Below are 10,291 nucleotides of genomic sequence, written 5' to 3'. Positions count from 1 at the left end.
TTCCTTATCCTATCTATGGTAATCCACATGCTGTGTGGAAGCGATAATTCCCTCTCCAGAATTGCACAGAAAATAACCAATCACACATGTTGAGGTGCAGATAGCTTGCTTTATTTTTTCTCTTTATCTCAAGGAGGTCCAACATTTATAACTACCAATTATACCGGCATGAAAAGGACTACATCAAATTGATAATTTTTTTTTTTTGTGGGCAGTTGGTAGTAGTGTTGTTTTAACGACAGCTTCTTTTGTTATTTTATTTATTTTTTTGCTGTGGCTCATTGCTTAGTTGCCCTGTTTCAGGTGTGATTTAAATTTAGAACTACCACACGAGGCATTAGCTGCACCTCGGACCCCCAGGAGTTGGCACTGCTCTGGCATAGGAATACATGAATAGCTTGGTTAAACGAGGGGATGGCCAGGAGATGGTACTTTTTCCAAGCTACCCAGGCACTCCTTATGTCAGAGACAGTGTGAAGTGAGCGAACAAAGTGTTGGCCGTTACACTTTGCTCTGGTAATATTTGTCATGATAATTTTAAGTGTGACATCATCAGAGAAAATGTAAGACGTTAAAGTGCTGCTTACAGGAGGGTAGATGCAAACATCACCAATGCCTTACATTTCTGATTCAATAGGTATCAGTGCGCATGTCAGGGACATGCACAGCAGCATCCTCTTTTAGGTGGATAGGACATCTTCAGTGGGGAATTTCTCAACCCACTGAGGCATACTTAGACATCAACAGTATGTTGAGGCACAAAGATTGATTAAGTATTGGCAGGGTATTCGTTCCATAATCCATAAGAAACTTTCTCCTACCAATGGTTTCAAAAGTTACAGTGTAAAATGTCATAAAATAAATGGTACAAAACTTTATAACCGTGAATACGGCTATATACAGTATGTACATGTCATTAGCAAATATTCTCAGGTCAACAAGTATGAAAGGATTGAAATGCATATTTTTGGAACTGTGACTCATTTTGATGGATACAAAACTACTTAGAAATATTTACAGGTCCAGAAAGATTAGTCCATGTGAATCATTTGTGAAAGATTATGAGTGTAGAGTAGAAGAGCCCCCAGGCCCTCTTACATAGAGCGGATATTAATATTCACAGTGGCAGAGTCAGATCCAAATTCATTCCCTAAGTGCAGGGTATAAAGTCCACCGTCTTGTTTTTGTACGTCCATGATGATCAGGGTTGTCAGGTCATCTGTGTTTTCAATGTGGAATCTTCCTTGCTGTTCTTGGTTTTGGATCTCCCTTCCATGACAGGACCATGTTATTTCTGGAGTAGGCTCCCCAGTAAAAGCACAGGCTACTGTTAGAACTTTGCCTTCATCGATGCTGATATCAGATGGGAGAGCCTCAATTTTAGGTGGAATTCCTTTAGGGAACAGCAACAGAAAAGTTTTAGGATCACTGAAACAAGAAATCCTCTTCACTTTCTATTGAATTTTAGGTACTAAAACTGTGGTTCTCAACCTGTAGTTCAAGACCCCATTGGCAAACTTGTATCTCTAAAAATATTTACATTACGATTCATAACAGCAAAAAATTATAATTAAATGAAGTAGCAACAAAAATAATTTTATGGTTGGGGGGGTGCACCACAGCATGAGAGACTGTATTAAAAGGTTGCAGCATTAGGAAGGTTGAGAATTGCTGCACTAAAACTATATTGTGCTATGTGGCTTGGCTCTCTCTACCAGGAATTTTATTGCTCACCTCTTCCGCCTGCTTTCAGCATTCTACTGGTCGAGCTTTCCAGTTGTGTCATACTAGATTTCCCCATAAAACTGCTGGAACTCATTTCTACAAAGGACTCTTGCATGGAGGACATGCTTTGGGCAGACATGCTTGCAAACTTCATTTCAGTCATGCTGCTAGCACTGCTGCTGCTGAAGCTGCTGAAGGACGCCTCTTGCTTAGAGGCAGACATTTGGACTGACTGAGACGAGAAGCTTCCTTGCAAGCTTGTGTCACCACTTGTTTTCAATACTACCTCTCTGGATGGTTCTTCAACTAGAGCTGTGGAGCATAGCAGATACACAGGGGACATCAAAGACATCTGGTTATTTGGTGACATCTGACACCGACTTAACGGGCATGAAAACTTACACACATGGAAACACAATCCAAACAATTTGCTGTTGAAGCATAAGCAAATACATGTATACATACATTTGTCAAGAGCTAGCTCAATGGCTCCAAGAAATGGTCCTTAAATTTCTAACGTTACATGCAGTGCTAGAAATCACTAAGAAAAATGATTAGTCATGTATATGGTAATTAACACATGGCAGTCTAGTCATGTATATGGTAATTAACACATGGCAGTCTAGAAAGTTTTACAGGGTTCTTGGTAGCTTTCCTTCCAAAATTTAACTTCTCTAAACTCCTGTGTAGAGAAACGGATCATGAGGATGAATTCTCTCTTAGCCATGGATTCTTTACAAGGTCTTTTGAGAATTTTCCATGCTTAAAACACAAGCAATCCTCACTTCACCCACCTCAGGTCTTAAGGAAAATGGCAAAGATGTACTTACGAAGGACTGTTAGGGAAGCTGTGGCTGAACATTGACCACGGAAATTTTTGGCCTTAATTGTGTACTTTCCACTGTCACTTACGGACGCATTTCGGATTTCAAGAGTGTACACATTTCTGGAACGACTCACACTGACTTTTGAAGAAATGGAAATCTTAAAGAGGAGGAAAATGGCATGAAAGTCGTTAGATGGAGACATGATATTTTCAATTTTCTTCAATATGCATTCATAACTTAAACTTACCGGCAGATTGTTTTTAAACCACTCAATTTCAGGGGATGGCTCCCCACTGATCTCACAAGAAAAGAGAACATTTTGTCCTTCATTAACATTTTGAGATCTGGGTTGTGAGATGAAGGCTGGAGCATCTGAGAGTTCTTTGCTCAGGGTCAAGTCATACTGACATTTGACGATTCCCTGATTGGTTTTGCCTATGCAGGTGAGGACTCCTTCATCTCTGTGACTGGCTTGCTTGATGGTGAGGGTTTGGTCACTGCCAGACACTCCATATCTGTATTCCTCTGAGTTAGTAAGCTCAATGCCGTTCAGCACCCATTTCACTTCGGTGGCACCAGCTATGTTGGCTTTCAGAGTGACTCTCTGGCCATCGCTTATGCTCATCTGAGTAGACAAGACTTTGATCTCAGCATGGGTTTTGACATCTTCTGATGCCTGTGAGGTTTTGGTGACTTCTTCGTGGACAATGGATTTTTCTAGGGAGGCTGCTGCAGATTTCTTGACCTCCTCAGAAATCAGGACTTTGGATGCCTCTGAGTCCTTGATGGCTAACTTCTCATGAGATTTTACCTCTGACATCTTGATTTCTTCAGAAGTTAGGGCTTTTTGAGAAATTTCCTCTTGGACACTTGCTTTCTTCTGAGATGTAATTTCAGAGGTCTTCTGGGTAGATACTTTCTGTGACTCGGTGTCTTTTACAGCTAAAAATAGAAACCTCCGTAAGTAGACTTAATTGAAAAGTGATCTCCTTCTCTACTTTTGTAGACTCTACTATGTGATTCAGAATAAAAAACAAATGTCAATTTCTGTATGTTGTATTGGTAACACCAATTTTGCCTCAGCTCCAGCTGTAGGAAATTGTCCCACATGACTTTTGAGATTGGTGCAGTGGTTTTTTAAAACTAGACTAAGTTGAAATTGATTCTTATGACTTGAGGGGACACATCTTGAACAGGATAGGCAAAGGCTTAGAATGTGGCATTTGAAGATTTTGAGCAACTGAAAAACTATCTTTTAAAAGACTGAGACACTAATTTTTACTGGGATAAGAGTGTAGCCCATTCACCAACTTTGTGCTCCTTGGAAAATGGCAAGCATCAAAGTTAGAGAGGAACTAACATTTTATGTATTCACTCAATTTTAGTTATTTTATTTTATCTATATATAGCCTAGGCTGACTTCAAATTCATTATATATCTGAGGCTGACTTTGAATTCCTTACCCTCCTGCCCTAACCCAGCGTAGTGACTATAGGCCAGGGGCACTAGACCTGCCTGACCTTACTTACTTAGTCTTAAATATCCCTGAGAGCAGATTGTAAGATCTGTGAAATCTTACATAGCACCACATGTAATCATTCACAGATTTTATGCTAATATAGAGGCATATATTAACTGTAAATCTGTGTTTCTAGATTTGAAGGTGTGTTAGAAACTGTTTTAATAGTGTTCTCTAGGAAACGTTAGTTAAGAACAAAACTTCACCTACCTGTTATTGTTAGCTTGCAGCTGGAGGACACAGATCCAGCTGAATTTGTCACGGCACAGGCATAAAGCCCGCCATCAGAAGTCTCAGTCTTGAGGATCTCTAAGATGAAAACGTCTTTGTCTTTAGAGAGTTTGTATTTACCGCCTTGTGCAATAGCCTGTGGAAAGCAAGTGATTGGAGTTTTAAAGCATGCCTTAAACTGCAACTTTCCTTAGGGGTTGGGGATGAGTGGGGAGATTATATATTTTTCTAGAAAACAGAGGACATTTTAGAACTGGTTACCTTTCCATCCTTTGTCCAGGTGACAGTTGGCTGGGGCTCTCCAGTAACTTTAACTGTAAATTTAGCAACACTGTCTGAAGAAATTGATATATCTTGCAGCCCAGTAACAATTACTGGCTTTGAGGAAACTGATTCAGGAGATTTTGGTTCCTGCTTCTTGGCTTCTGTTGACTCAGCAGTTTTCTGAGGGGCTTTCTTGGCTTCTGCTGACTCGGCAGTTTTCTGAGTAGATCTCTTAGTTTCTGATATGCTTGACACCTGCTCATGAATGCTCTTGAAAGATTGTCCAGTAAACTGGAAGCTGGTTTTGGAAGTCCCTCCTTCACCGGAGACCTCACAAACATATTCTCCACAATCAGACTCGCTAAGGTTATGGATTTTGAGTTCGTAGGTACCGTCTGCTGAGTAGTGAAACTGAAAATGCCCATTTTCCTTGAGTTTCTTGCCATCTTTATACCAGGTGACCTCTTTTGCACACAGTGCACTACTTTCAACGGCACAGGTCAGCTTTGCAATATCTTTAGAAGCTTCTGCTTTCAGGGACTGAGTTATCTTTGGTGGGGCTGAAACTGGGAGCTGTTGAGCCTTCTCTGCCTGTGTCGGCTTTGTCTCTGTGGGTGATACAACTTTCGGATGAGCAGTCACTGGTTCTGGAGATTTGACTCTTTTGGGAGACTTCACTGTTTCTGGGGACTTGACTCGAGGCTCTGGGGACTTGACTCTGGGTGGTGATGTCACAGTCTTTTCAGCAATCCTGGCCTTCTGCACGGTCAACGTGAACTGTGCCTCTTGTTTCCCATCAGTGTTTTCTACCACCACACTGTAGTTGCCCTCATCGGAAGCCTGCACCGAAGAAATCTCAAAGGTTGATTTGTACTTGGTGGTGGTCACTTGGTGGCGTGAAGAAGTACTCATCACTTGTCCTCCACGCAGCCAGGTCACAGTTGGAACAGGCTCCCCATCTGTGTCACAAGAAAACCTTGCAGGCTCACCTTCATAGACTGTTATGGACCGTGGCTTTGTTAAAATTCTTGCCGCCAGTGTTGTCTTAATCTTTCTCACAGTGGATTTTTCTTCCAGTGACTTTTGCTCAGAGGCAGCACTTTTCATTTCTGCGGAGGTATAATGCTCATAGGACAAGAGACTTTCCCTTGTCTCCGTCATTTGTGACTTCATTTCTCTGACCGAAGAAGCAGCTTCCATCTCAGATGTCCTCTTAAACGATGAAACTGCATATGCCTCTGTTTTTGTCAGTTCAGGGAAGACAGACTTGGGGACCTCTTCATCTCTGCGCCGGGATGCGTAGGTGGTATAATCTCCTCCAGTGACGTCCAAGGTTGCGTAGTCAGATGCCTCACCTTTGTAGTTGGTGCACACAGCACGATAGGTTCCACTGTCCTCAGTGTGACAGTCCAGAATTTCCAAGGTCAGGACTCCACTTGTATTGGTATAATGAATCTTACTGCTCTCTTGGAGTTCGACACCATTGTGGTACCATTTAACTTCAGCAGTTGGCTTAGACTGGACGTTTAAGATGAAGCGTGTATTTTGGCCACTTGGCACCCTATGGGAACGCATCCGCAATGTGATCCGAGGGGCGTGGTCAAGTGTGAAAGGCTGTTGACTCAAAACTTCGTACTTCCTTTCTGATGTCTTCTGAGTCTTTAAGGCAGCTTTCATAGACTCGTACCTGGAAAAAATATCAAATCTTGCGGACCTCTCAAATCTTGAGAGGGATCGCTCACTAGACACAGGGCTGGGAGAACGCGGGCGGGTTCTCTCTGGAGTGGGAGATCTTCTTTCTATGTCCTCTTCATATTCCTCAGCAGGTTGTGGGTGGGATCGGATCAGCTCTGAGACTGGTCTCATTAACTCGATGTAAGTTGGAGACAAGGAGCGTCGGCGTCTCAGTAGTCTGGACACAGAGGAGGACGATTCTCTTTGAGCCCGTCTTGAGATTTCGTATTCCTCTTCGATTTCTGTTATTTCTGTCACCTGTTTCTGTCGCTTTGATTTCTTTCTAGACGTTTCTTCCTTTGACATGTGGTCAAGCTCACTTTTGTATTCTGAGAGACGCTGGGTGGTTGTCACTGGCCGCAGCAGCTCCTCATCTTCTTTCTCAGCCATGATCCTCTGCCGTAGCTTCGGCTGCCTGTAAGAGGCCTGGGCGTGTCGTTCCCGAAGCTCTGCATAACTTGTGCTGGTTTCCTCCTTTGTAGGGATGTGATAGGTTGAGTATCTGAAGTCTCTTCTCTTGTCCTCCACCTTGACATGAGCTGATGGAGACGAATACCGCAGGCTAGAAAGCTCAAAGCGTGGAGGGCTTCGGCTGGGGGGTGAAGCTGAAAAGCCCAACTCAAGTTCTTCTTCAAGACGCAGCCTCTCTTCTTCTGTTCTTTTCATTGCCAGGTAGTCATCAATGGGGAGGAGCAGCTCCTCATCTGAGATGTCACCCAGAGAGCGTCTCCTACGTCTATAGTAATAAACATCATAATCAGGAGAAGGAGTACGCCGGCGGGCTGGCCTCACCATTTCCAGATCATCTTGGGATAGTTTGGGGATCCGCCATTTAGGTCGATATTGATCTGTAATTCGGGGAAGAGGCATCACATAGAACTGTTCCCATCTTGAAAGGCGGATGCGCTTGGGTCTTTTCTGGACAACCCTGTCAAGTTTCCCAGGCATTTCATATTGATCCCGGACCTTCTTATACCACTTCATGTCAGACATAGGCACGAATTGCTTGATGCGCTGGTCTTCTTCTACTGTGGCTTGTTTGTGCCTGCGGGGCTCTGGGATTTCATAAGGCATGCGGAGTTTTCTCTCCTCTTTCTTTTCCTCTGTCTGAAGTCTGTATTCTCCTTTGACAGTCTTGGTGCTCACAGCTGGTTTGTAAAGAATGGCGGCTTCTCTCAGAGCTTCTTGGGCTACTGGAGTCAGTGGCACAGTTTCTGTTCCAGAAAGAATCTCAGCCATCCTCAGTGTTTTGTCAATCTGTTTTTGGACATGTCGCTCATGTTCCTCTTTACTCTGGAACTCCTGCTTGACATATCGCAACCGTTCTACTTGTAAGTGAGCCTGGCAGCTGGTGGATCCAGCTGTGTTTGTGGCTGTGACTCTGTAATAACCTGTGTCTTCAGGTAAAGTGTCCCTTATGTGCAAGGCATAATAATCTAAGCCTTCATGAACAATTTCAATGTGGGGCCCAAGGGACAATGGCTGACCATCTTTCTCCCATTTTAATGTTGGTGCAGGGATGCCAGACACTCTGATCTCAAAGCAGACACTTTGGCCTTCATGACACTCAGCATTTGCCAGTAGCCGCTTGAACATGGGTCTGAGGGTGGTGTCTGTTGGAGGTGGATGTAAAGTCACAGTCAGCTTTGCTTTACAGCTGTCTTCACCATATTTGTTCCTTGCCACGACAGTGTATTCAGCATCATCGTCTGTGGTTACACTATTGATTGTTAATTGATAAAGACCCTTGTCAGACTCAAATGTGTATTTCTTTTCATCATCACTTGGCTTGATTTTCTGACCTGATTTATACCACGTCACACGAGGTTCTGGGTGGACAGTGATAGTTACTCCAAACCGGACATTTTCACCCACGTATGCTGTCTTGTTATAGAGAGGCAGGGTAAATTCTGGTGGCCTTTCAAGGAGCCGCATGGCATCTGTTCTGCGTTTGACTCTCTTGGTTCTACGGCAGTAATAGTCATAAACTTCCCTCACACCTTTAACGAACAGTTCTGCATAAGAGCTATCTTCTCCGTAGTCATTGACGACTTTGCATCTGTAGGTACCGTCATCAAATTTGGTTATGTCTTTGACATACATGGTGGCCACTCCATCTTCATAGGTGATTTCATACTTCTCACTGTTTTCCAGCTGTCTCACACCAAAGTACCAGGTCACCTGGGTAGACTGATCATAATTTTCGATTTTGCATACATATTTGACATATCCCCCTTCTTCACCGATGGCATGCATTATCTGTCCAGAGACTGGGCCAATTTCAATGGATGCTACTTTAACTTTAGCCACACTCACTCCCCTCTGAGATCGAATTGCCCCACCACAGGAGATCCGGGCTGCTGAAACAACCATATTGAGGTCTTTCTTTATCAGGGTATGGTAGTAACGCCGGTGTTTCAATGTTCTGATGACTTTGGTACTGACTCTGTCTATCCTTTGCTTGAGCCATGGGTGCTGCAGTGCCTCAGATGCTGTCATGCGAGATTTTCTCTCTTTCACCAACAGCCGGTCAACAAAATCCATGGCTTCAAGGCTAATTTCTTTGAATGCTTCTTCATCAAAAGTATATTCAGCATTCATGATGTTCTCAATCATCTGTTGGTTAGTTTCAGCTAAAAATGGATTGATTCCACTCAGCAGCACATACACCAGTGTACCAAGGGACCACATGTCTGTGGCAGTGCTGACAACATCATGCTGGTGGACTTCAGGGGCATAGTACTCAGGGGCAGTGAACAGAAGCCTGAAGTTGTCTCCTGGCTTCAGCTGACGTGCTTGGCCAAATTCTATTATTTTAATAGTGGAGTTCTTTCTTGTCTGGTAAATGATATTTTCTGGTCGAATGTCAAAGTTACCAATATTATGACTGTGTAAGAACTCCAGTGCTTCGCAGACTTGACGAACATAGTTGACAATTTCTCTTTCATTGAGTTCAAAGGCACTAGTATTGATGCGTTCAAATATGTCGAGTCCTGATATAAATTCAAAGATCATAACTAATTCTTCCATGCTTTCAAATGATTCATGGAGGTATAAGATGTTTCTGTGCCTAGCAATGTTTAGAATGGAAATCTCTTTCTTGACCAAAACCTGATCAGTCCCTTTGACTTTAACAAATTTGGCCATGAATGTCTTCTTCGAGGATGTTTCAACACAGCGGTGGACAATTCCAAACTCACCACGTCCAAGATCTTCAGCTATCATGTATTTCTCATAGAGTTCCTTAGTTTTAGAGTGTGATGCTTTAGTTGTGGTGACTTCTCTGGTTTCATCTACCTCGTCATCATAATTCATAGCTCTGGCCTTATCTTCTTTGGTAATGGTTGGTTCTGAGGGCTCTGAAGGCTTGCTCAGGCCAAACTTATTTTCAGCTATTACTCGGAACTGATAACTTGTTTTTCCAAATAAGTTGATCACAGTGTAACGTGTTTCTCGGGCCTGTCCCACACGGAGCCATCTCTCTGCAGTAGTTGCACATTTCTCAACAATGTAGTTGGTGACTTTGCTGCCACCATCAGAAGCTGGCTCTGTCCAAGTTAAGTTGACAGAATCCCGGGAGACATCACTAACTTTGACGCCTCTGGGTGGGTCAGGGACATCGGCCACATCCAGTTCAACAGTCTTTTGATCAATTCCAAATCTGTTTTTAGCACAGACAACATAGAAGCCGGCATCTTTTCTCTCTACTCCATTGGGGAAGACAAGTGACGTGAAGGATCTTGTGACAATCACTTGGTAGTGGCCATTATTATCAATGAGATCTTGTCCTTTCTGCCAGGTGATCACAGGATCTGGTTTGCCACTGAAGGGGATCTTGATGCTGATCACTTCCCCTCGGAGAGCATGAACTGCTCCCATGCCTTCAAGTGTTTTGGGCAAGTGTATCTTAGCTGGAACTATATCAAGATAAAAGAACAAAGAACATGATTTAGCAAGACTTAATAATACTCAGCCCCACAAATTAACAATA

At 43.1% G+C, this 10,291-nt stretch overlaps 1 protein-coding gene across 1 annotated transcript in view; it reads right to left on the bottom strand.

Moving 5' to 3' along the window:
* Window positions 1–520: 520 nt before the first annotated feature.
* Ttn (titin) overlaps window positions 521–10,291 on the bottom strand; it is a 270,592-nt gene continuing 260,821 nt past the window's right edge. Inside the window, exons 185-191 of the mRNA XM_035446340.1 lie at window positions 4,756–10,217; window positions 4,564–4,716; window positions 4,282–4,438; window positions 2,800–3,494; window positions 2,556–2,709; window positions 1,735–2,037; window positions 521–1,393 (exon numbers count right to left, since the gene is read on the bottom strand). Of these exons, the coding sequence (XP_035302231.1) occupies window positions 1,095–1,393; window positions 1,735–2,037; window positions 2,556–2,709; window positions 2,800–3,494; window positions 4,282–4,438; window positions 4,564–4,716; window positions 4,756–10,217 (7,223 nt within the window). The 3' untranslated portion in view covers window positions 521–1,094. The remainder of the gene's footprint in view (window positions 1,394–1,734; window positions 2,038–2,555; window positions 2,710–2,799; window positions 3,495–4,281; window positions 4,439–4,563; window positions 4,717–4,755; window positions 10,218–10,291) is intronic.

The sequence above is a fragment of the Cricetulus griseus genome, chromosome 6 (genome assembly GCF_003668045.3).
Source record: "Cricetulus griseus strain 17A/GY chromosome 6, alternate assembly CriGri-PICRH-1.0, whole genome shotgun sequence".
Lineage (NCBI taxonomy): Eukaryota > Metazoa > Chordata > Mammalia > Rodentia > Cricetidae > Cricetulus > Cricetulus griseus.
This window is presented reverse-complemented; position numbering and strand designations above follow the sequence as displayed.